The sequence below is a fragment of the Oryctolagus cuniculus genome, chromosome 1 (assembly GCF_051225735.1).
Source record: "Oryctolagus cuniculus isolate XC-2025 breed Fujian yellow rabbit chromosome 1, ASM5122573v1, whole genome shotgun sequence".
NCBI lineage: Eukaryota > Metazoa > Chordata > Mammalia > Lagomorpha > Leporidae > Oryctolagus > Oryctolagus cuniculus.
The window spans coordinates 45,718,773-45,745,595 of record NC_142867.1 but is presented as its reverse complement, the minus strand read 5'-3'; the positions used below and the strand labels follow the sequence as shown (position 1 = coordinate 45,745,595).

General features: G+C 41.5%; 2 protein-coding genes across 3 annotated transcripts in view; one reads left to right on the top strand and one right to left on the bottom strand.

The window, feature by feature from the left end:
* The window catches only part of NELL1 (neural EGFL like 1), a 1,050,155-nt gene that overhangs the window by 1,226 nt on the left and 1,022,106 nt on the right, over positions 1–26,823 (top strand). For both annotated transcript variants that reach the window (XM_002708986.6, XM_002708985.6), the window contains exon 2: positions 7,380–7,508. In XM_002708986.6, coding sequence (XP_002709032.4) covers positions 7,380–7,508 — 129 coding nt within the window. The remainder of the gene's footprint in view (positions 1–7,379; positions 7,509–26,823) is intronic.
* Positions 21,580–23,175, bottom strand: LOC149128372 (protein SET-like). Its single transcript, XM_089310583.1, has one exon. The coding sequence runs from the start codon at positions 23,122–23,124 to the stop codon at positions 22,255–22,257; it is 870 nt and encodes a 289-aa protein (XP_089166709.1). The 5' UTR covers positions 23,125–23,175; the 3' UTR covers positions 21,580–22,254.

The window sequence follows — 26,823 nt, the reverse complement described above, 5'->3', positions numbered from 1 at the left end:
TTTTCTCTTCCCCTCTTTCCCTTCTCTGAAGGGAATAGCTTCCTTCTCAGGCCAGGGAACAAGTTTATTCAGAGCGAGAGAAAGGCCCTGGCCCTTGGTGATCTCAAAAGTTGGATGAGATTGTGCCCCAGGCGCCCCCTCTTTGGCAGCTGGCCTGCCGGAGGATCCCAGAGTAGTGCTCAGTGGCGCCCCACCCCACCCACCCCGCGTTTCCCCAGCGTTTTCCCCAGGACCTAGCCGGTAGTGACTTTGCTTTACTTGGGGTGTAGATTTCTCCAGGGACAAAAGAAATCTCCATTCCTTTCCTTATCTCTGTTGCAGTTTCCCAGGCTTTGAGGTGCCTAGACTCAGTCTAGCATGGAATAATTGCTTCTTGAGTTCAGGCCCACCGGGAGGGATCTAATACCTAGAGCATGCTGGGAGGAGTGAATCCCCAGGTTGGTGCAGGAGGCTGGTGCAGGGCTAGAGCTACTGGCTTCCAACGTAAAATCGAGTACTGGTTGTTATCTTACAGAGGAACGGAGGACAGGGAAAAAGGCGACAGACCCTTAACATCCCTAAGCGCATATCAAGACTGAGTGCCTAAATCCTTTGTCTCATCACTGCTTTGAAAAGTCGTCAAAAAGTGCCCTCCTCCAGAGTGGTTCCAGGACACATTGCTGGTGGAGGAGATCTTTAGAGGGTCTTTCCCCTGCTCCCACACTCCATTTCCTTTAAATCTTGGAAAATTTTGGTTGTAGGAGAAGACTCACTCATATTTATTTATTCATTCAACAAACAGTTGAATGTCTTGCTGGGTGCCAGCATTGCTTCTGCAGAGAACAAGTTACTTGGTGCTTGCCTTCTAGGACTGTCTCTATCCAGGTAAAGATTGGAAAGGGTTTCCATTATGCAGTTTTGTAGGAAGAGGGGGTGGAGAGGAGGGAGTATATGAAGTTTGTGTTAAGGAAATACAGAGAAGAGGGGTGGAATTAATTCTGAGCAGGGCCATTGCTGGCCAGGGCAAGCTGTACTCAGGAAGTGATATTTCAGAATCGTTTCTTGAAGGCTTTCCGGGGAGTTTTCCAGAGGGACAAAGTGAGAAAACATGTCAGGCAGAGGGAACAGCTTGTGCCAAGTAAGAGAGCTATGGAAGGAGATGACCCATTGGATGTGGCTGTTACCTGGGGAGCTTGTGTTCTCAATGCTGCTTGGCAGTAAACACTGGAGGCTATATGTCCCTTCTACAAAAATTATCAGAGCAATCCTAAAGGGAAAGAGAGAGGAAAATTTCTCTCAGTTTATACATTTAAAATTTCTCATCGCTTTCAGGGGTAGAAGCAGGAGCTTTCTGTGGACACGCCTTTTGATTGTGCCTCACATCACACACCCCTCCTGTGCCTCACATCACACACCCCTCCTGTTCTTAGGTGGCAAAGGCTGGCTGGTGATTAGTTTATCAGGATCCAAACAGCTGCTTGAAAAAAGTTTATTTGTCAAGTGAGACAATTGTTGTCTGGGCTGTTAACAGTCTTAGATGAAATAAACATGTGGTTCACTTAGCAAGCTCCTCAGATATCACTGCCTTTGAATGGAAATGAATAGATGATATCAGGCACATTTTAATTAAAGCAAGACTGCAGTGCAGAAGCAGTTACATATGAAAAGATCTAATGATAGGTGTCATAATGAAGCTGCTTACATAGCCCATTGTTCAGGGAAGTTGTTTTAGAGTGCAAAGTGGAGTCAAGACAGGGGGCACTGTTCTGCAATTCTTGTTATTTCTGGGTGAAATATAATTATGCGATTTCCAGGTACATCACTAATCATGAAAATTTAAAAGCTACAATAATAGCAGTAATAACACACTATGTCTATGAATTTTCTCCAATGGCTGGGAACTGTAAATAATATGAAACTCAATGAATATTTCCCCATTGTTTCCTAGTTTGTTTTTGTCAGCAAGGTAGGGGGTGAAGGGAGTACTTGTGGTGCCCTAGGTGCCCAGCGAATGCCTTTTTCTGCCTCCTGCTGGAAAGGAGATTTTTTTTTTTTTTTTTTTTAGCAACTCCCAAGGGATTCATTAATTGTGACTTGAGTAATGGAGCTGTGAACATGAGCCCCCAGCTCCCAGAGATCATGTGAAATATTGGCCAACTTTGGACAGATATAGAGCGTATCTTCAGGAAAATTGCTTTTGGGATATTAAGAACTGATCAAGTAGTTGTGAAATCCTGCTGTTAAATGAGGTCTTAGAACATTCTTGCAGCATCATTTTCCTCTGCATGGACCAGGTAAACAGCTTCCACGATAGGAGATGAGCCGGATTAGACTTGAAGTGAGCCAGACCCAGGAGGATTTACTTGGGATCCTAGCTCCTGGGCCCTGAGGGTGGATTGAGTGGACTTTGGGCCTGTGGGCGGGGCCAGAGAGTGGCCAGCAGCAGCAGTGGCAGCAGCAGAAGTAGCAGCAGGTGTTTTGGTTAAGACAGAGTTCCTAGATCCCAGAGCCAAGCCTCAGATGTGTCTGTGACATTGATGTGCTGCCTTCCAGATTTTATACTGTATCTTCCCCAGGAGCTTTTTATCCTGCTTAATTCTAACTCCCAGCTTCGGCGAGTTGTAGAGCCATTATGTGCAAAGTAGAACACTCTAATGGACTTTCCTAGGAAAGGGCAGGAGCTCCATGCTTGGACAAGAAGCAGCAACATTAAAATAAAATTTTTTAATGGAACCAATACTCTCACATTACATAAGGTTCAGGAGAGGCCATGTAAATGCTGCCTTATTAATAGGTTTTCCGATTCCCTAGGCAGTGTGCAAAATGCTATCCTTTACACATCTTGCTGTTGGCACCAACATTTTCATTCTGAAGGGGACCAATTAGAGAGAGAGAAGAGAACAGTGTCTAGAAGCCGAATTGATTTCTTCTTTCTTGGTCTGTTTTTATGGAGTGTTTTCATAACAAGAGTAGTAGAGTTATCTTAAAACCCGAGGAGCACCTTCTCTTGTGAGGGGCTGGGGAAGTGAATACAGATCGAATATGCAGATTTCATAAATCAAACCCAGGGAGAAAAGCCCTTCTAGGTCAATTGAGCATGGAAAGGGGTTGAGAGGAAGGAGGCCATCTGTGCCTTTTGTATGATTCCAGTGGAAATGAGGATCAGGGAGTGGGAATGGCTTGGACAAATAGTCTTATGAAAGACAGATGAAGTAAACCCCAGCTGGGTACCACCTATGTTCCAGGGTGAGCTGTTAGAGGGCTTGTGGCATGGTCACCGAGAACTCATGAGTCTGGGGGGCAGGAATTACCATCTCCTTTCACAAAGGAAGAAATTGACTCTGAGGAGTGAGGAGCTGAACACAGAACACATGAACACAGAATTTGTATGGGGAAGAGTTAGGACTAAAACTGCCTTGAAGTGCAGTCTTCTCCCAACACTTCTTGGATTGAGAGTACTGTTCTCTTCCTTGGAGATGGGGATCCCATGGTAACACTGAGGGGTTTTCTCAGTTCTGCAAAGCCTATTAGGATGCCTTAACTCTACCCAGCTGCAGGGGTCCTCATCTGGAAGATTTGGGCTTCTTTTTTTTTTTTTTTTTTTTTTTTCACAGGCAGAGTGGACAGTGAGAGAAAGAGACAGAGAGAAAGGTCTTCCTTTGCCGTTGGTTCACCCTCCAATGGCCGCCGCGGAGGCGCGCTGCGGCCGTCGCACCGCGCTGATCCGGTGGCAGGAGCCAGGAGCCAGGTACTTATCCTGGTCTCCCATGGGGTGCAGGGCCCAAGCACCTGGGCCATCCTCCACCGCACTCCCTGGCCACAGCAGAGAGCTGGCCTGGAAGAGGGGCAACCGGGACAGAATCCGGCGCCCCAACCGGGACTAGAACCCGGTGTGCCGGCGCCGCTAGGCGGAGGATTAGCCTAGTGAGCCACGGCGCCGGCCAGATTTGGGCTTCTTAAAAATAGCCATCATAATGAGTCTTAAGTCTCTGCATAAGTTAAACTATTGCCTCAACAATGCTGCATAGCAAATCACCCAAAAGTCTAAGGCTTAAAGCAATCATCACTATTTTGCCTCACATATAAGTAGGTTGATTTGGTGTTGGCTCATCTGTTGACTGGGCTTGGTTCTAAACTCAGGTAGGATGTCTGTCCCGTACGTCTCAGTCTTCTTAGACCTGTGGGCCACCAAGGCCAGGTTCCTTCCCTTTGGCAGAAGTACAAGAATATCAGCCCTGCTGTACAAACATGCTCAAGTGTCAGCTTGTGCAATGTTACTAACATACTAATGGCCCATACAAGTTATATGGCTAAGCTCAGAGTCAAGGGATGGGGAGGTTTACTTTCACTCTAGTGGAAGGAATTGCAAAGCTGACAGCATAGGGTATCAACATGGGGTGTGTGTGTGTGTGTGTGTGTGTGCGTGTGTAAAAATTTGGGGTTGATAACTCAGTCAACCACATTCCCTTTAGGAAGTTTCCTCGGCCTGCATGCCATCCTATACTCTCATGGCATCCCCAGACTTGCATGATGCTCTGAGGTCTTTGCATTCAAAGCAGTGATCATGTGTCCACTTATTAGGTAATTAATCGGGTCATAAATTCAGGGTGTACCATGTGTCAGATTCTGTGCAAGGCACTGTGGCTATGGGAATGCTTCCTTGCCCTCATGGCTAGCTAAGGGCACATTCCCAAGACTACTTTACAAATTCCTGGCCTGCAAAAGACTGGCTTGGAGGTCCTATGAGATCACCCTTGATTTAATTTCTGCCATAGAGGTGTAGAACACTATAGATCAAACTGAAATATTACTTCCTTTCCTGTCTTTTCAAGGTGATCACAGAACTGCTGGCATGGGAGCTCAGTTGGAGGAAAACAGCACCAGTCTCAGAAACAGGGTCTTGGTGCTGTGACTTGGACTGCTATAGCTCAGATGCACAGAGTAGGCTCTTTGTGAGTCCTTGTGAACGGAGTCTATGTATGAGATAATCAGCATGAGGAAGGTATACAAAGAAAGTTAGATCATATTTTAAATGTAAATTGGAGGGATAGGACTTTGGCCTGAGCTGCCCAGTTGGATACTTGGATTCCATATTAGAGTATGTGAGCTCGAGTCTTGGCAGTGCATTTGATTGCAACTTCCTGCTAATGTGCACCCTGGAAAGCAGCAGTTGATGGCTCAAGTACTTGGGTCTCTGCCATCCATGTGGGAGACCTGAACTGAGTTTCTAGCTCCCAGCTTCCACCTGACCCAGTCGTGGACTCATTGCAGAATTTAGGAAATGAACCAGTGAGACATTCTGTCTATCTCTCAAATAAAATAAAAAATAACAATAAAGTGTCAGAGCATATCACCTTTCCTTTACTTAAACATAAACCTCAAAACCTCATTGGAATTAGAACACCATCCATCTCCGTTGTGCATCACAAGACCTTATAAGATCTGGCATTTGCCTATCTCCTGACCTTTCCTGCCTGTTCCACTGCAGCTGCACTAGATATTTCTTTGCTCCGTGAGCACTCTGAGTGTGTTACTGATTTGCACTCACTGTTCTCTGGGCATGGAGAGTTTCCCCCTCAGATTTTACCCCTTTTAGTCATTCAGGTTTCAGCTCAGAAGAACCTCCTCCAACCCCTTATCTAGAATATGCCCCCTACCCAAGTTGGTTTCTCTGCCATTACCCTGTTCTGTTTTCCTCATGGCATGTATGGTTTTTTTTTTTTTAATTTTTTGATCCTTCTCCACCTCCCCTTTTCCATAGGCCTGCAAGTTCTCTGAGGCCATTTCCTAGCAATATGAGTGTTCCATAGTAAATACTTAGCAATACCCGATAAAACGTTAAATGCAATAAGTACAGAGTGAATGATGGGAAGAGTTGTCTTTGGATAAATTGGTCCCATTACTGGCTGCATTTGGGAGGGGGAAAATTTAAACCTTCAGTTCAGGAGGCAAGGAGAAAACTGACAAAAGCTTAGAAGGCAGCCAAGTGCACTGTCCCTCCAATTTAACCTTTTTTTCTGTCTTGGCAATGACAGGTTTCAGCTCCAAAGTGCCCGTTCTGACCAATCTGTTGACAGAAGCCTAGATTGCTACAACAGCTCCTGTTTCCTAAAGGAAAAGAGGAAGGAGAGGGTGGGTTTCATTTCCCAAGTGTGTAGGGCCAGGGATGAAGGTGGGAGGACAGGTGAGGCTGTGATAACTCCCAGTGTCCTGATGAATATTCAGGCAGCTGCTGTGGGACAAATTGGGTGCAAGCTCTCCCGATCCTGCCTCAGCAACTGCATTGCCATCAGACGAAAGTTGACAGCTGTTGCTGATTAAAACATTTCCAACTGCGCAATCAAAATTGCACTATTGAGATGCTAAGTACAGATAGACCCAGCCTCCGTGAATAGCTTAAACACAGTCCCTTAGAGTGATCTCCTGCCATAGATATATAATTGGAAATCACTTTGTAGTCATGAATGAATCATTCATTCCGAACACCCCCTGGGTGAGAGACCGACATCCTTAGGGATCTGAATTTCTCAGATGAGGAAATAGGCGGCGCAGGGCCATGTTTCTCGGTGTTAAGGTTCCCTCCAACAAGAGTTGTCAAGGTATCTAACTTTCTACTCAGGAATCTCCTGGGTGGAAATGTACATCTGTCACTCCAGGGATTCTCTTTCCTGGCCTGTCCCTCCGCCACCTTTTCCAACAAGGACAGGTTCCCTCTCCACTCCCTTCTACTTTGTTACAGGTGATTGTGCCTGATTAATAGGGTATGTTCCATAGAGGTCTTTACTGGTGGTGGTGGGGTGTCAGATGTTGCTATTGTACCTGTCTCTGAGGCTTGGAGATCAAGGTCACAATCCTGTACACTCATTTTGCAAATAAAAAAGCTTAGAAAACTATCTTTTCATAATTTACCTGACAGTCATATCTATCCTGAGTTGAACTCATATGATGGCAAAATTTGACCCAAAACTGAGCTGTGGCTTTACAGTCTTTGTTTTAATGCCATTTTGAGGAAAACCTCATGCTCTTTACTCCAGAAACACTGTATTGGTTATGGGGTACTGATTCTGACTTCATTGGGGATATTGCCTAGCATGTGGTATGTAGGCCATGTTGCCTTTCTAATCCATGTTGCATTCTGAGTTCTGACATAGATTTGACACAAGGGTTTTGGAGAAAGGATTAGTCCTCTATAATGAGGAACAGGTGTGGGGAAAGAAACTCCACTACCCTTGGGTGATAGAGCATAGTTACTTTCCTTTTCTCTCCATGGAGAGAGTCTCCAAACACTTGTCACTGGCTCCCCAGTATCTCTTGCCACAGCACACCTCTGTAATCTTTGCTCTGCTACTGCTGCTGCCAGTCTGCCTTTTAAGCTGAAACAGCTCTCTCTTCCTCTCCAGTGCTGGGCTTTGGGATGGACCCTGACCTTCAGATGGATATCATCACCGAGCTCGACCTTGTGAACACCACCCTTGGAGTCACCCAGGTGTCTGGACTGCACAACACCAGCAAGGCATTTTTATTTCAAGGTAAAGGCACCTCCTCCTTTGCATAGGGTGAAGGTTGGTGGGGAAGGGGCGGTGATCTGTCTGGGAAAGTGCTCTTCTGGTGAGTGTTGGGATCGGCTTTGCTGTTTCCTTTGTGCTACTACTGTCCTGCAGGGTGTCTGAGAGGCAAGAGGTGTCCCAGGAGTAGGAGAGAGGCACCAGAGGTACAGTGGGGAGATGTTTTGTATGACAGAAGACTATTTCCTTGGGGATTTTGGTGTGGATCTAAAGTGGAATGAATTTTGCAAAGCTCTTTGAAAGCTATTGGCAAGCATATTATTTTCACAGGATATTTCTTTAGCTATTAACTATATCTTTACTATAGCTATAGCTATATCCGTGGCTGTCACCTGTTGGGGAGGCCAAGAACACAGAGCTCGGATGATGCCTCTGGGCTGCTTTCTATTCAGGGTGTAGTTTACTTGGTTTTGCCCACTGTAAACTTGACACTGATTCATTCTGCAAGCATTTATGAAGGCAGTGTGGTGTCATTCTTAAAAAGTGTGCGCTAGGGAGCCCTACTGCTTGTGGCTGTGGCGCTTACTGGCTTTGAGACTTTGGATAATTACTTAGCTTGATTGTATCTCAGGGTCCTCATCTAAAATAATCTATCCTAATAACAGTTACCTCATGGACCTGTTGTAGGATTAAAGGAGATCATCTATTAAACTGATTAACACAATGTGTGGGAGCAGGAGTTTGGGCAGTTAAGATAGTTAAGATGTCTACATCCCTTATCTGAGTGCCTGGGTTTGATTCTAGGCTCGGGCTTCCGATTCCAACTTCCTATTAATGCAGATTCTTCAAAGCAGCAGTGATGGCTCAAGTGATTGGGTTCCTGCCATGCAAATTTTAGACCCTGGTTGATTTCCAGTTCCTAGCTGTGGCTCAGCCAAGCCCTAGTTGTTGTGGCCATTGGGGAGTGAACTAGCAGAGGGGACTGCTCTCTTTTTTTTCCTTGCCCTGTCTCTTGAATAAATAGAAAAAAAAAAAAAAAAAGAACAGTGTGTGATACATCATAAATGCTCCATGAATACTATCATGTTGGAATTCCTTTGTGTCCTAGGCAACAACTAATAGTAGGGTTACCAGTACATGAGATACAGTCCCCGCTCTAAAATATGAGGAAAATAGTAATCGCATAGCAATTTTTGAATTATAATTGCATGCTTATGATGAAAGGGATGTGTAGGCTGCCAAACAAGAGTGAATTTTGAACTCGATGCATAGTTTTTCATAATATGAATTTTCCATGTACTTCTTAACACTTTGTCATAGACATGCTCCAGGGGCTGCCAGTGTGTTCCAGTGGATTAAGCCTCTGCTACAATTGGAAGCATCCCCTATCAGAGAGCTAGTTCAAGTCCTGCTACTTTGCTTCTTATCCAGCTTCCTGCTAATGCACTTCGGAAGGTAGCTGGGATTGGCCCAAGAACTTGGGCTTCTGCCATCCATGTGGGGAAACCAGGATGGAGTTTCTGGCTTGTGGCTTCTGCATGGCCCAGACCTGGCTGTTGGAGCCATTTGGAAAGTGAAACCTCAAATGAAAAAATCTCCTTTTTATGCCTTACAAACATACAACTCTCTACAACAAATTTTTTTTGTACTAAAATAAACAGCTTTTAATTCAATTTTCTGCAAGCTTTTGGAAGTACCCTTGCACAAGGAGAGCTGATTAATTGGGGTAGGAGATGGTGGCAATCAGAGAGAGCTTACCTTGACATAGTGCGTGTCAACCGAATGCCTGGTATAGAAAGGGTGAGGATCCTGAGCATTTTGAGCTGGGGAACTGGATGTATTAAGTATTAAGGCAGACATTAACAGAAAGATATCTGTTGGTTGGTGAGTAGCTGGAGAGGTGGGAAAGGGCTAGGTTTCACTGGATGCTATGGGCAGAGCTGATTCAGCTAGTGTGCATGTGTTTGGATATGTTGGTGATTTATAACAAGTGTCCATTCTTATAGGTAGGAAGCCATGTGCTTACTTGTTTTTAACTGTTGTTTCTATTACCCCTGCCTAGGCCACATTAACGGCTTTGTGTTTTATTCTTAGAGCAGTAGGGGTCTTTGTAGAGGGTAAAGCAGGAGAGAGAACTGGTTAGATCCATACTGAGCAAACTTGGATAGTCCTCTATGAGAATTCCTAGCAGGATACTTTTAACTCAGCCTTTTATGAAGATAAGAGAAGGATTATCTTTTTTTTTCTAGATGGTAAAGAGACTCCCCCCTTTTTTATTTAAAGATTTACTTATGTGAAAGACAGAGTTACAGAGAGAGGTCGAGACAGAGAGAGAGGTCTTCCACCTGCTGGTTCACTCCCCAGATGACTGCAATGTCTGGAGCTGCAATGATCTGAAGCCAGGAGCCAGGAGCTTCTGCCAGGTCTCCCACATAGGTGTAGGGGTCCAAGGACTTGAGCCATCTTCTACTGCTTTCCCAGGTCATAGCAGAGAGCTGGATCGGAAGTGGAGCAGCTGGGACTAAAACTGGTGCCCCAACGGGGTGCCAGCACTTCAGGCCAGGGCTTTAACCCACTGCACCACAGCATCGGCCCTGAGAAGGATCATCTTAGAGGGTCTGGCGCCGGGGTGCAGTAGGTTAATTCTCTGTGTCTCTGGCATTGGATATGGGCGTTGGTTCTAGTCCTGGCTGTTCCTCTTCAGATCCAGCTCTTTGCTATGGCCTGGGAAAGCAGTACAAGATGGCACAGTGCTTAGGCCCCTGCAATCATGTGGGAGACCCAGAAGAAGCTCCTGGCTCCTGGCTTTGTATGGTCTCAGCTCCAGCTGTTGCAGCCATTTGGGGAGTGAACCAGTAGATGGAAGAACTTTCTCTCTCTCTCCCTCTCATTGTCTGTAACTCTACCCCTCAAATATATAAATAAAATTTTTTTAAAGAGAAAAGGATTATTTTAGAATGACTGAAGCATCATTATGGAATGAGTTTTACCTATCTACTGTGTGGATAGGCTTATTAATGATATATAGAATATTTACAGGTTTTATGCTGTGATATATGACTACAAATGTGTTAATTTCCACTAATTCCTTTTTAAGGAGTTGGTAAAGTGGTTAAGCTGGCTATGGTTAAGAGAATACAAACTGGACGACTTTTCTCTTTGCTTTGTGTAGGGCTGCTTGCTTACTATTGCACGCCCTGGACATTCTCTTTCTGAGGAAGGCTGTTGACACTCTGAGGATGGAACTACTGTGGAAATCTGGACTGTAGACTTCAGGAGGACAGGTGTCCTGCCTGTCTAGACACTCATAGATTCCCAGAACCACCTATTGTGCATGGCAGATAATAGATGATTAACAAACATTTTGAATTGAATTAAGTTTTCTTGTCCTATGTGCTCTATGAAAGACTTACAGCCTGCTTTATTCATCATTCATTCATTGATTTACAAGTGTGGGTCCCTTGGGCTGGAACTCTGCTCTCTGGGTGTTCTCTGTTTGGACAACTTGTCTCTGGGATGTCTATGGGGCTGCAGCAACATGAAGGGGTTGGCAGCTTCTTTGGTGGGAAGAAGAATTTCCTTATGACAATTGGACTCAGGAGGACTTTCCCTTATGTCTTCATCCACTATGATTACATTTGGCTCATCCACACAGTCCAGCATAATCTGCCCATTTTATTTATTTATTTAAAGATTTATTTATTTGAAAGAGTTACAGAGAGAGAGAGTGAGAGACAGAGAGACAAATCCTCCATACACTGATTTACTTCTCAAATGACCAAAACAACAAGGACTGTGCCAGTCTAAGGCCAGGAGCCTAGAACTCCATTTAGGTCTCCCACATGAGTGGCAGGGGACCAAGAACCTGGGCCATCTTTTGCTGCTTTCTCAGGCACATTGGCCATGAGTTGGATTTCAAGTGAAGCAGTAGGGACTCAAACCAGTGCTCCTATGAATGCTTTGGTTGTAGACAGGGGCTTAACCTACTGTGCCACAACACTGGCTCCTGAGCTCCCCAGCAAAATACCTCTAATAGTATGTGCAAGTCCCTTTTGCCACCTTAGGTAGCATATTCACAGATTCTGGAGATCAGCACATGGACCTTGCCATTGTTTGAATATGATTTGTTCCTACTGAAACTGATGTTGAAATTTAATTCCCATTATGTGATATCAAGAAGTGGGACCAGGTGTAACCTCCATGAGGTGATTGGATTCACTGTCATGTATGGATTAATGGGTTCACTCATGTCATTAGTAGATTAATAGGTTATTGGGTTAATGCTGTTATCTTAGGAATGGGTCTAATATAGACGCCAGTTTGCTAAATCTCTAGTGTGCTTTCTGCTTCTCTGCATGTGATGCCCTGTATACCTCAGGACTCTGTCAGCCATCACCAGATGAGGCCCTCAACCTTGGAACAGAAATATGAGCCAAAATGAAGTCCTTTTCCTTCATAAACTACCTAGTCTGTGGCATTATGTCATTAGCAACAGAAAATGGAGTAGACAAGATATCCTGAGGCAGCATTATTCTGCTTCCCTCAAAATCTGCCCTCTGGCCCCAAACATCCATTTCTGTGCCATGTGCAACTTATTTTCTCCACATCACAGTATCTCAAAGTCTTAATTCATCACAGCATCAGTCAAAAATCCAAAATGTCTTCTAATATCTTTAGTTGAAAATTTCTGAATATCATTATCTAAATCTAAATCAGTGGGTGGGTGAGATTCTGGGTATTATCCATTTTTGGGCAAAAAATATTCTTCTATCTGTGGACCTGTGAATCTGGAAAACAAATATTCTGCTTCCAGTTATAGACATTCAGAAGACAAAATGCAAAGAAGAAAATGGTCCATTTTGACACCTAGTGATACAAATTCTCTTGGATGTCAAGACTTGTGAATAATCTGCTGCCCTTTGGGCTTGTAGCTAATTTCTTTGAGACATCTTTCTTTATTCATGAAGGATTGTGTTTGCACTTGAATGGTTTTATTAGCTTACTTTCTGCCTGTAGAATTTTGGAAATTTGTCAATCCTATTTCATTTTGTTCACTGCCATCCCTTCAGTGCAAGTTAGCAATGTTTCTGTTGGAATAACCCTCTTAAGAATCCTTTTAATTAATTAATTTTTTTCCACTGTAAAGTTACTCTACTAACCTACTTTTTTCTTTATTTTTTAAAAAATTGATACAATGTGAACAAATTTCATGTATTTTATATATAGATATAGGAGCATAGAGATAAATCCCAACCTATCCACCTTCTGGTACTTATTATTCCCACCTTCCCTCTACCTTACTTTCTTATTTTTTCTTTTAATTTTTAAATATTTATTTATTTATTTGAAAGAGTTACACACAGAAAGGAGAGGGAGAGAGAGAGGGAGAGGGAGAGGGAGAGAGAGAGATCGATCTTCCATGTAATAGTTCACTCCCAATTGGCTGCAATGGGTGGAGCTGCGCTAATCCAAAGCCGGGAGCCGGGAACTTCTTTCAGGTCTCCCTGGAGTGGATGTAGGGGCCCAAGGACTTGGGCCATCTTCCACTGCTTTCCCAGACCATAGCAGAGAGAGCTGGATTGGAAGTGGAGCAGCTGGGTCTCAAGCTGGCGCTCATATGGGATGATGGTGCTTCAGGCTAGGGTGTTAACCCGCTGTGCCACAGCACTGGCCCCTTTTAATTTTTACAATCACATACTTTAAGTTTATTTTATAATCATAAGCTTAACTCTCCATAAGGAAAGAATTCAACAAAGAGTAAGATGAAAAATACCACTGTTCCTCAACAGTATAGACAAGAGCTCTAAACAATAATCAAATCTCAAAATGTCAATTTCACTCATAGACATCACATTTTTTAGTACTCTATTAGTTATTACAGATCAAAGATAGCATGTGGTATTTGTCTTTTACAGACTGGCTTATTTTACTAAGCCTAGTGGTTTCCAGTTGCATCCATTTTGTTACAAAATATAGGATTTCATTTTTTATTTCTGAGTACTATACCATAGTGTACATATATCACATTTTCTTTATGCAGTCATTGGCTGATGAACATCTGGGTTGATTCCATATCTTAGCAATTGTGAATTGAGCTATAATAAATGTGGGATACAGATAACTCTTTCATATGCTGATTTCATCTTGTTTAGGTGAATTCTCAGGAGTGGGATGGCTGGGTCATATGTTAGATCTATTTTCAGATTTCTGAGGAATTGCCATACCATCTTCCTTAATGGTTGTACTATATTATATTCCCACCAACAGTGGATTAGGGTACCTTTCCCCCTATGTTTGCACTAGCATTTATTGTTTTTTGATTTCTATATGATAGCCATTCTAACTGGACTAAGGTGAAACCTTATGTAGTTTTTGTTTTCATTTCCCTGAGAGCTGGTGATCCTGAGCATTTCTTAAGGCATCTGTTGGCTATTTGAATTTTTTCCTTTTAAAAATGCCTGTTCATGTCATTTGCCCATTCTTAACTTGATTGTTGAATTTATTAAGCTATTCATAGATTCTGGATATTAATCCTTTATCAGTTGTATATTTTGTAAATATTTTCTCCTATTCTGTCAGTTGTCTCTTCACTTTGTTAAGTGTTTCCTTTGTAGTGCAGAAGTTTGTTAGCTTGCTGTAATACCATTTGTCTATTTTTGCTTTGATTGCCTGTGCTTCTGGGGTCTTTTCCAAGAAGACTCTGCCAATGTCAATGTCTTGCAGAGTTTCTCCCAAGGTTCTCCTCCAGTAATTTGAAGGTATCAGGTTAGAGATTTAGATTCTTGATTCATTTTGAGCTGATTTTTGTATAAAATGTAAGGTAGGGGTCTTGTTTCATACTTTTGCACATGGAGATACAATTTTCCTATCATCATCTATTGAGGAGATTGTCCTTTATCCAGGGATTTATTTTCGCTCCTTTGTCAAAATTTGTTGGTTGTAGATGCATGAGTTTATTTCTGGGGATTCTATTCTGTTCTATTAGTCTACGTGTCTATTTTTTTTAAAGATTTATTTATTTATTTGAAAGTCAGAGTTATACAGAGAGAGGAAAGGCAGAGAGAGAGAGAGAGGTCTTCCATCCAATGGTTCACTCCCCAATTGGCTGCAATGGCTGTAGATGCACCGATCTGAAGCCAGGAGCCAGGAGCATCTTCTGAGTCTCCCACGTGGGTACAGGGGCCCAAGGACTTGGGCTATTTTCCACTGCTTTCTCAGGCCATAGCAGAGAGAGCTGGATTGGAAGAGGAGCAGCCAGGACTTGAACCAGCACCCATATGGGATGCTGGTGCTTCAGGCCAGGGTGTTAACCCACTGTGCCACAGTGCCAACCCCCTACATGTCTATTTTTTGCCAGTACCAGGCTGTTTTGATTATAACTGCACTGTAGTGTGTCTTGAAATTTGGTATTGTGATGTGTCCATCTTTGTTTTTGTTAAGATTACTTAAGGTCTTTAGGGCCTCTTGTGTTTCCATATGAATTTCAGCATTGTTTTTTCTAGATCCAAGAAGAATCTCCTGAGTATTTTGATTGGGATCATATTGAATCTGTAATTTGCTTTGGGTGATATGGACATTCTGTTGGTATTAATTCTTCAAATTTATGAACATGGAAGACTCTTCTATTTCTTTGTGTCTCCTTTTATTTTTCTCTTTAATGTCTTTTAATTTTCATTGTAGAGATCTTTGACCTCCTTGGTTAAATTTATTCAGGTGTTTAGAGATTTTGCACCTACTGTGAACAGGACTAATCTCATAAGTTCTTTCTCAGACAAAGCATTATCTATGTACACAAAGGCTATTGATTTTTGTGTGTTGATTTTATATCCTGCAACTTTTCCAAACTCTTTTATAAGTTCCAATAGTCTGTTATTGGAATCTTTTGGTTTTTCTCTATATGGATCATGTCTTCCGCAAGTAGGAATAATTTGACTTCCTCCTTTCCAATTTGTATCCCTCTGATTTCTTTTCTTGTATACAGATTTGGCTAAAACTTCCAAAACTATATTGAATAACAATTGTGAAGGTGGGCATCCTTGTTTGGTTCCAGATCAACTTTTTCCTATTCAAAATGATGATGGCTGTAGGTTTGTCATATATTGTCTCAACTGTATTAAGGAAATGTTCCCTCTGTATCCAATTTGGTTAAGGTTTTTTTGTTTTTTATCATAGAAAGATGTTGTATTTTATCAAATGCTTTCTCTGAATCTATTGAGATAATCATATGATTTTCATTCTTCAATTTGTTAATGTGATGTATCATATTTATTGATTTGCCTATGTTGAACCATCCCTGTATACCAGAGATATATCCTGCATGGTTCAGGTGAATGATCTTTCCTATGTGTTGTTGGATTTGATTAGCTAGTATTTTGTTGAGGATTTTTGCATCTGTGTTCATCAAGGATATTGGTCTACATCTTTATTTTTTTTTTCCCCGGTTTTGGGATTAAGTCGATACTGGCATCACAGAAGGAGTTTGAGAGGATTCTCACCCTTTCAGTCATTTTGAATAGTTTGAGAAGAATTGGAATTAGTTCTTTAAAAGTCAGGTAGAATTCAGCAGTGAAGCCATCTGGTTCTGGGCTTTTCTTTGTTGGGAGGCTGTTTATTAATGGTTCAACCTCTGTCTTGGTTATTGGTCTATTTAGGTTTTCTATGTCTTCAAAAGTCAATTTTGGTAGGTTTCATGTGTTCAGAAATTTATCCATTTCTTCTAAATTTTCCAATTTGTTGGCATATATCTGTTTATATAGCAATTCCTGATGATTCTTTTTTATTTTTGTGGTATCCATTATGACATCTTGTATTTCATCTCTGATTTTATTAATATGGGTCTCCTCCCTTTTTTTTTCTGTTAGTTGGGCCAGTGGTGTTTCAATTTTGTGTATTTTTTTCAAAAGACCAGCTCAACATTTCACTGATCTTTTGTATCATTTTTTTAGTCTCAATTTTATTTATTCTCTAACTTTAATTATTCTTTCCTCCTACTAAATTTGGATTTGTTTTGTTCTTGTTTTTCTAAGTCCTTGAGATGTGTTGTTAGATAATTTATTTGATGCCTTTTTAAAAGATTTATTTTGTTTATTTATTTGAAAGGCTGAGTTACATGGTGGGGTGGTGGGGAGGGAGACCGAATCAGAAAGAGAGAGAGAGGTCTTCCATCCACTGGTTCAATTCCCAAATGGCTGCTATAGGGCTGGGCCAGGCCAAAGCCAGGAGCCATGAGTTTCTCTCAGGTCTCCCACATGGTTGGCAGAGGCCCAAACACTTGGGCCATCTTCTGCTGCTTTCCCAGGTGCATTAGCAGGGAGCTGGATCAGAAGTAGAGCAACCAGTACTCAAACTGGTGCCCATATGGGATGCCAGCATCTCAGGCAGCAGCCTTATCCACTATGCCACACTTCCAGCCCCTAGTTGATGCCTTTTGAATTTCTGGATGTAGACACTAATTACTATAATCTCTCCTCTTCACACTGCTATTGCTGTATCCTATTATAAGTTTTGATGTGTTGTCATCTTCATTTGTTTCCAGGAATTTTTTGATTTCCTTTTTGATTTCTTCTGTAACCCACTGTTCATTCAGGAGTCTGTTGTTCAGTCTATATGTATTTGCATATTTCTGGAGTTTCTGAAATTGTTAATTTCCAGCTTCATTCCATTGTAGTCAGAAAAAAATACATGGTATGATTTCAGTTTTTTTTTTTTTTTTAATTTGTTGAGACTTGCTTTATGGCCTAACTTAAGGTCTATCCTAGAGAAAGTTCCATGCACTGATGAAAAGAATGTGTATTCTGCTCCTGTGGAGTGAAATATTCTGTAGATATCAATTAGTTCCATTTGATCTGTACTGTTGATTAGCTCTATTATTTCTTTCTTGATCTTTTTTTTTGTCTAGTAGATCTGTCTACTTATAAAAGTTAGGTGTTGAAGTTCCTCATTATTGTTGTATTGGAGTTTGTATCTCCCTTTAGAGCCATTTTCATTGATTTTAAATAGGAAATATGCATTGGATGCATATACTTTTCCTATAGTCACATCTTCCTGTTGAATTGGTCCCTTAATCATTACAGAATATCTTTCTTTATCCTTTTAATATTCTTTTTGTGTTAGTCTGTTTTGTCTGATATTGTATGGGTACTCCAGCTCTTTTTGGCTTTCTGTTACCATGGAATATCCATGAAACACCTCACAGGTTTAAGTGGACACCCTATCCCCTGCCAACACTTTGGGTCAGACTTAAAGTCAGTGGGGACTGTATATTTACCCCTCAGATAAAACCTCCTTATCACTTGCATGCAAGCCATGGCAGTCTGTACTTGTCTTTTAAGATGGTGCTACTTGGAATTGGTCCTCTGCATATAAAGTCAAACTAAAAATGAACCATAGCCAGCGCCACGGCTCAATAAACTAATCCTCCGCCTGCAGTGCCGGCACACCGGGTTCTAGTCCCGGTCAGGGTGCTGGATTCTGTCCCGGTCGCTCCTCTTCCTGTCCAGCTCTCTGCTGTGGCCCGGGAGTGCAGTGGAGGATGGCTCAAGTGCTTGGGCCCTGCACCCACATGGGAGACCAGGAGAAGCACCTGGCTCCTGGCTTCAGATCAGCGTGGTGCACCGGCTGCAGCGCATTGGCTGCAGCGGCCACTGGGGGGTGAACCAACAGAAAAAGGAAGACCTTTCTCTCTGTCTCTCTCTCTCACTGTCCACTCTGCCTGCCACAAAACAAACAAACAAACAAACAAACAAAAAAAACCATAATGAAGAAGGAGATGAGAGGAAGAAGGAGGTGGGATGGGAGTTGGGGGCAGGGTGGGGTAGAGGGGAAAGAACCACTGTGTTCCTAAAGTTGTATCTATGAAAAAATGCATTTATTAAATAAAAAATAAATAAAAATAAAAAAAGATAAAAAACCCCAAAAAACAAAAAAATGGTGCTACTAAACTCTGGGAGCCCTTGTAGGGGACATGTGAAGCAGGCAATGTGCTCTGGCTTCATGGGTGTAGGTGGGCACCCTCCCCTCACTAGCATTCCTGGCTGCACTCAAAATCTGTGCAGGCTACAAGGTTCTCCCTCAGGCAATATCACCAGCAACACAGGCTGCCAGAGTCTCCTTTCATTTCTCTTTAAGAAGATGGCATCTCTCCTCGATGCTGATTCCCACGCTGGTAGGAGCAGAAAAGGGGAGCACCACTTAACTTTTCCTTGGCAAGTATGGCACTCCGCAGGAGTCAGGGAGGGGAAGGTAGCAAGGCGGTTTCGCTGCTTCAAGGTTGGCCATGGCTCAGACCCCAGTGATCTCCCCAGGCTAAAGTAAAAGTAAGTGGGTGACTGTGGAGTTCTCTCTGAGAATCCACTGTGAGCAGTGGATTACAAAGCCATTTCTTCCTACCTTGTGGAAGGAATTATTACATGCAGAGATGCACAGATAGCTACCACTGGACTTTGGAATAAGAACATCAGAGACTCAGGCAATATTGGACTCAGCTTAAAAATTGGTTTTGGGGGCTGGTGCTGTGATATGGTAGGCTAAGCTTCCGCCTGAGGTGCCAGCATCCCAAATGGATGCCAGTTAGTGTCCTGGCTGCTCTTCTTCTGATCCAGCTCTCTGCTTATGGCCTGAGAAGGCAACAGAAGATTGCCCAAGTGCTTGGGCCCCTGTACCCTTGGGCGAGACCCAGAAGAAGCTTCTGGCTCCTGGCTTTGGATAGGCCCAGCTCTGGCTATTGCGGCCATTTGTGGAGTAAACCAGCAGATGGAAGACCTTTCTTTATTTCTTCCTCTCTGTCTGTAACTCTACCTCTTAAATAAATCTTAAAACAAAGAAAAAGAAAAATGATTTAAATATTCTCTTGGGCAAAAGGAGGCTTTCTCTACCATGCTTTTCCTCCTGAATCTTCACTAGCAGAGTTGTTAGCATCCCGATTTCTACTAACAGTCTGTTTAGGACAATTTAGGCTTTTTGTATCATGTTCCTTAAAGTTTTTTCCAGGCTCCACACATTACTCAGTGCCAAAGCCTCTTTCACATTTTTAGGTGTGCATGTTTGTTACAGCAGCATCCCACTTCTAGGTACAGAAAATATGTGCAGATAGTAATAAATTTAGTAACTTGAACAAATTATCTTACTGTTCTGGAGTTCATTGTTTTACAGTGAACTTTACGTGGCTGAGATCAAGGTGTTGGTAGAGCTGTGTCTTTTACAGCTGACAGAAGCTGCTCCATTTCTTGTTTTATGGCTTCATCACTCCCCTGTCTGTTTCTGTTATCAGATTTCCTTTCGTCTCTGTGCTTCTGTCATCACATTGTCTTCTCTGATGCTGACCTTCTACCCTCCCCTCCTTTTTTTTTTTTTTTTAAAGACCCCTTACCAGGGCCCATGTAACCATATGGGTCCACTGAAATAAATGAGAGTAATAGACTTGTCTCAAGATCTATCACTTCATAGTCTGTTTGTCATGTAAGTTAGCATATTTATAGGCTGTAGGGTTTAAATGTGGACATCTTTTAGAGACCATTATCTTTCTATGACATATAGTATGGCTACCCTTTTTTGAGCAGAAATATGAAGAATATAATGTTTCCTAAGTACTCCAATTAATCTTCCTTTCAAGTACAGTACTGTCCAATAGAAAGTTATTGTGGGCTGCATCTTTAATTTTAAGTTTTGTGAACTGCATTAAACACGTAAAAAGAAACAAGTGAAGTTAATTATACATACTTTTACCCAATATACCAAAGAAATTATCATTTCTTTATTTTTAAAGATTTTATTTATTTATTTGAGAGGTAGAGTTAGAGACAGTGAGCTGGAGAGACAGAGAGAAAGGTCCCGCCTCTGATGGTTCACTCGGCCAGAACTGTGCTGATCCGAAGCCAGGAGCCAGGAGCCTCCTCTGGGTCTCCCACTCGGGTGTAGGGGCCCAAGAACCTAGGCCACCCTCTACTGCTTTCTCAGGTCATAGCAGAGAGCTGGATTGGAAAAGTGGCAGCTGGGACCAGATCCGGCGCTCATATAGGATGGCTATGCTGCAGGTGGAGGATTAACCCACTGCGCCACGGCGCCGGCCCCAGAAATGATCATTTCAACACAAATTATTTTAGCAGATATTTAACATTCTTTTACAGTCTTCCAAATTAATTTGTATTTACAGTTAAGATGTATCTCAAATTGAATGTTAACTTTTTTCTATAATATTTGATATGTATTTCAATTTCATTAAATTGAAAACTGGAAAGCAGATCTACCAAATTTTTCAAGCATTTAATTAACATTTTGGGCTGTATTATTGAGGTAAAATTGAAAAATTAGGTAATTTTGGCATACAAATTCACCTGTGAAACCGTCACCACAGTCAAGATAATGAACATAGCTATCACTCCAAAAAGTTTACTCTTTTGCCCTTCTATACTCCATCTCAAATACCTCCCCACCTTCATTCCCAGAAACTACCTATTTTCTGCCATTATATTATATATAAAATATTACTCATATATTACTTATTATATATTATATATTACTTCACATTGTATAGATTTTTATATATATAAAATCATATAATATGTGTTTTTCTTGCTGGTATCTTTTCCCTCATACTTATTTTGAAAATTTAAAAAAAGATTTATTTATTTATTTATTTTAAAGGCAGAGATATGGGGGGCGGAGAGAGAGAGAAGCTTCATCTGCTGGCTCACTCCCCAAATGACCTGAACGGCTGCAGCTGGGTAGATCAGAAATCAGGAGCCAGGAGCTTTTTCCAGGTCTCCCACATGGGTGCAGGGGCCCAAGGACTTGGGCCATCATCTACTACTTTCCCAGGCCACAGCAGAGAGCTGGATCGGAAGTAGAGCAGCTGGGACTTGGGATAATGGCACTGAAGGCAGAGGTTTAACCTTCTACGCCACAACACTAGCCCCCTATTTTGAAATTTAAATGTACTGTAATACGTAAAATGCTTTTCCCAAAGGCAGTGTTTAGTTGAGTTTTCCCTTTTAATCAGTAAGACAATCTGTCTTTTATATTAAGTCATCTAGATGATTTACATTTACTATGATTGTTGACATGTTTATATATATGTGTGTATGTATGTATATACACATTTTTTTTTTTCATCATTAGGAGAGAATTTTATTTAAAAGTGTCATCTTCAACTGCAAGGATGTCCGTTAAACATCACAATTAAACATGCCAAAGGAGAAGCCATGTTGTCAAAATGCCCACTTAACCCACCCAAACATCTCAAACCCACCCTTTGCTGACCTTCTATAACCCCATTTTTTTAAGGTTTTTTTTTTTTCTTTTTTTAAACAAGAGAAAGTAGACAGATACATGTTGGTAAATGCTAACTGTCCGTATTCACATAGAGACACAGTGTAATCTCTGAGCCCAATATACAGAGAAAGGAGGAGAAAAGCTAGAATTCTATGCACTACTACACAGGGGCCTGGCACCCTCCAGCTTCCAGCAGAGCCGGGAGCAGGGGGGTTTCTTTTTCCTGCAGAGCACGGTGGTGTTGATTCCATACAGTTTTTGTCGAGACGAGAGGGATAAAATGAATTTGGAACAGAAAGGGGTAGAGATTCTTTTCCCATTGTATTCTGCTTCAGGAATTTTCCCCACAATAAGGTGAGAACCATGGTGTAGAGAAAAGAGACCTCAAAAACAGGGAGACTGAGCACAAGAGGGAAAAAAATAAAAAGAAGACGGCAATTTGCTCCCAGGGACTGGAGAAAATTAAAAAAAAAAAAAAGTTGGAATCCATCAGTGTTTTCTATTAGTCATCTTCTCCTTCATCCTCCTCCCCTTCTTCCCCTTCATCCTCATCCTTGTCTTCCTCCCCTTCATCCTCGTCGCCTTCCTCATCAATGTCTTCCAACCCTTCTTCTTCTTCATCATCATCATCATCTTCTTCTCCTTCCCCTTCTTCATCATCCATATCAGGAACCAGGTAGTACTGTAATGGATTCGGCCAGATATCATCCTTGATGACCTCTCCTAACTCATCCGCACCCGCGTCAGAATGGTCAGTGAACCAGGTGAAGAAGCTCTCTGGCTCCTCGTGCTGCCTCTTCCTGCTGGCTTTGTTCTGCGTTTGACTTGAACGTTTCGTCAAATCCTTCCCAGATTTCCACTTGATTTCGGTGGACTTCGAAGACGGGTCACCACTCTCATTCAGATGGAATTCTTTGGAGAGAACTTTATTTTCAAAGTAAGGATTTTCATCAAAATAAAAATCTATTCTGTAACCTGATTTAATATCTTCAAATTCTGTCACTTCCACTCTGGTCAGATAATGCAGCGCCTCTTCATCCTCCTCCCCAAGCAGTGCAGACACTTGTGGATGGTTGACAAATGTTGTTACCCAAAAATTTGGGATTTTGGCGATCAGTTCTGACCTCTTCTGAAAAAATGGTTGGCGGAGTTTGTTATATTTCTGTTCTACTTTCAAAATCTCCTCACTGGCTTGTTCATTAAGTCTGTCTATTTCATTTTGTACTTCATCAATATGTTCAATTGCTTCTTGTTGTTCTTTTTCTCCGGTCAACAAACCCCGAGAGGCCGATGTGTCCGCCGGCCTCGGGCCAGGAGCTGCTCTTGGCTTCTTCGCGTGAGGAAGGAGCGAAGACGGGCGCTTGGGGGCCATGCTCCCAGGAAACGCTGACCCCAGCGCCGGGCAGGAGGAAGCTGAGGACTTATATACACATTTTTTAAAATTTTAGTTCTCCATCAACATTTAATAATGATTTAGAATATATATACATTGAATAATGATCAACTCAGGATACTTAGGTTATCCATCATCCCAAATACTTATAATTTCTTTGTGATGAGAACACTGAAAAGATTCTCTCCTACTTTGAGATATATGATATATAATGTTTTAATTGCTCTCTTTATAATGGAACAGCAGAACATATTCCTCTTATCTGCCTATAATTTTGTATCTGTTAATCAGTCTTTCCCCATCCCTCACTCTCCGCTTTCTTTTCTGGCCTCTGATAGCCACTATTTTGCTCTTGACTTCTGTGAGGTGAACTTTTTTAGATTCTACCTGTGAGTGAAATCACACAGTATTTGTCTTTCTGTGCCTGGCTTCTTTCAGGTGGTCTTCATGTCCTTTTCATGATATTTAAATTTATCTTCTTGCTTTTTGTTTTCTACTTGTCTCACCTATACTTTTTTCTTTCTTTTTCTTTTTTAGTTTACTTTTCTTTCTATCTTCTTTTGGATTAATTAATTGAACATTTTTAAAAATTCCATTTTATCTCCATTGTTGGATCATTAACTATAACTCATTGTTTTGGTATTTTAGTGATTGAATCAGGGTTTATAGATGACATCTTTAAATTATCACAATCTAGCTTCAAGAGATGTTTTGCCACCTTATGTATATTATAAGAATATTTTAATAGAATGCTTTTCTGTTCTGATCTTTGTACTATTATTGTCATACATTTTTTTTACTTATGTTACAAACTCCAGACCACTGTTAGTTAAATTCAATAGGTCCACTATATTTAAAAGTATTTAGATGAGGAAATGTAGCATATATTTATGTTTATCCATGGATAGATACTATTTCCTGTGCTTATCATTCCCTGTGTAGGCCTGTTCTCCCATCTCATCCTGCCTGAAGGACTTTCTTTAATATTCTGACAGTATAGGTGAACTGGTTTTGAGTTCTTTTAGATTTTGTATGGCTGAAAAAGTTTTTATTTTGAAATATATTTTTGCTGACTATAAAATTCTGGGCTGATAATTTTTTTCTGTTTAAGATGTCTTCTCACTTCCACCACTTCTAACAAACGATCTGTCATAACTGGTCTTTGTTTCTCTGTAGGTGATTTAACCATTTCCCCTTGTTTTTTAAAAAAATCTGTTACTGATTTTGAACAAGTTCAGTATGATGTGCCTTGGTGTATGTTTTGTCATGTTTCTCATATATAGGATTTACTGAGTTTCATCAACTCTGGGAAAAATTTGGCTGTTACATCCTCAAATATGTATTGTTTTTTCTTCTCTATTTCTTGTTTGGAGACTCCTGTTATGTGTAAATTACATTGTTCCATAACATACTGACATTTTCTCTCTTTAAAAATTACTTTCTTTTTTCTCTGTGCATGATTTTTGATCATTTCTACTCTATGCCTTCTAGATCATGAAGCTTTTTTTGTATTACCTGTCATTGGTACAATAGTTCCCCTTTATCCATGGAGAGTAAGTCCAAGACCCCAGTAGATGCATGAAACCAGAGACAGTACTGAACTCCATGTATATTATGTTTTTTCTAACAACTATATACCTACTATAAAATTTAATTTACAAATTAGGCACAGTAAGAGTTTAATGACAATAATTCATAATGAAATAGAAAAAAATTAAAAACATGCTATAGTAAATGTTATATGACTGTGATCCCTTTCTGTGAAAATGTCTTAATTCTCCACTGTCCTATAATAATATTTCTGGACTGTAATTGTCTGTGGATAACTGAAAGCTTGGGAAGTGCAACTGTAGATAAGGGGGAGACTACTGGATCACTCAGTATATTTAAAAATGTTATTTATTGCAGTTTTATCTCTATAAGTTGTTCGACCCTGTTAAACATCTCCTGTGACTCTCACTCTTAGAATATCTGGAATACAGTTATAATCATTATGTTAATATTCCTGACTGTAACTTCTAATAATTGTGTCTGTTCTGGTTCATTTTTGATTGATTAATTTTCTCCTCTTCCTTGCATGTCTTGTAATTTTTTTCTTAAAGATATATTTATTTATGTGAAAGGCAGAGTTATAGAGAGACAGAGGCAGAGAGAGAGAGAGAGAGAGAGAGAGAAAGAGAAAGAGAGAGGGAGGGGGGAGAGAGAGACAAATCTTCCATCCACTGGTTCACTCCCCAGATGGTTGCAAAGGCTGGAGCTGGGCTGCTCCGAAGCCAGGAGCCAAGAGCCTTGAGACTCCTCTGGGTCTCCCATGTGGGCGCAGGGAGCCAAGGACCTGGGCCATCTTCCACTGCCTTCCCAGGCCATAGCAGAGAGCTGGATAAGAAGTGGAGCAGCCAGGACTGGAACCGGCACCCATTTGGGATGCCAGCACCACAGGAGGCAGCTTTACCTGCTATGCCATAGTGCCGGCCACCACCTGTTAATTTTTTAATTGAATGCCAGTTATTGTGAATTTTATGTTTTTGATACTGGATTTTTTTTTTGTATTCTTATAAATATTCTTCAGCTTTTTTCTAGGACACAATTAAGTTTCTGGGAAAAAAATTCCATCTTTTAAGATCCTTTTGAGGAGTTTTAGATGTGCCAGAGAAGTGCTAGTGCTAACAGCTGGAGTGGAGCTGATCATTTCTTGAGCTAAGGCAAATCCAGTGCCCACTACCCAGAGCCCCACCAAGCACAGGATTCTCCGGTTTGACAGCTGGGCACAGGCACTGGGCCTGTTTGTCTTCTGAGCAGCTCTCAGCCCTTGGGTAGTTTTCTCACATGAATGCCCTGATCAGTGCTAAGCTGAGTACTGATCTTGAGGAAGTCTGCAGTCCCTCTTTGTTCTGCTGTCTCCTCGTATGTCTTCTGTCGTGTGAAATCTAGGTTTTGGTTTTTTTTTCTCCCATCTCTCCAGACTCTCTTAATTGAGACTTTGAGCTTTGCCTAAGCTCCCCTGTCCTATGCCTCAGCCTGGAAACTTCCTCAGAACAGCAAGCTGTGGCCATTGTAGAGCTCTTGTCTTTTGTGCCCCGTGTTGCAAGGGTTACTGCCTTTCATTGACTGAAGTCCTGTGTCTTGAAAACTGCTGCTTCATCTAATATTCACTTTAAATCATAAATAAAATTAATTAAAATTATGTACAATTAAAAAATGGATTTCCTCAGCTACACTGGCCGTATTTCATGTGCTCAGTTGCTGTGTGTGGCTAGGAGTTACCATGTTGGACAGTTAAGGCCAAAAGAGGCTTAGAGGATTTACTTCACCACAGCTAAGTTCATATGAGTAAGCTACAGAACCTTATCTTTTAAGGTTAATGCATGATAGCTGCCAGCAAGCTACTTAAGCTCTCTACCTCAAAGCACTTCCATTTACTCACTGGTAACATTGAGGTAATAATGGTACCTACTCTATATGGTTACAGTGGAGATGGGATTAATGAATACTTACAAAGTGCTAGAGCTATACTTGGTGCCTGGTAAGCTCTCAGGAAAGATGAGTACATACATTTTAAAGTACTATGGAGTAGCTTTGGACTTTTTCAGGTGTATTATCTACCTTACCAGTTAATGTCAGATTTTAGCCTGAAGAGGTAGAGTAGAATAATAAGAAAAGCAGAAGACTGTGGAGAGG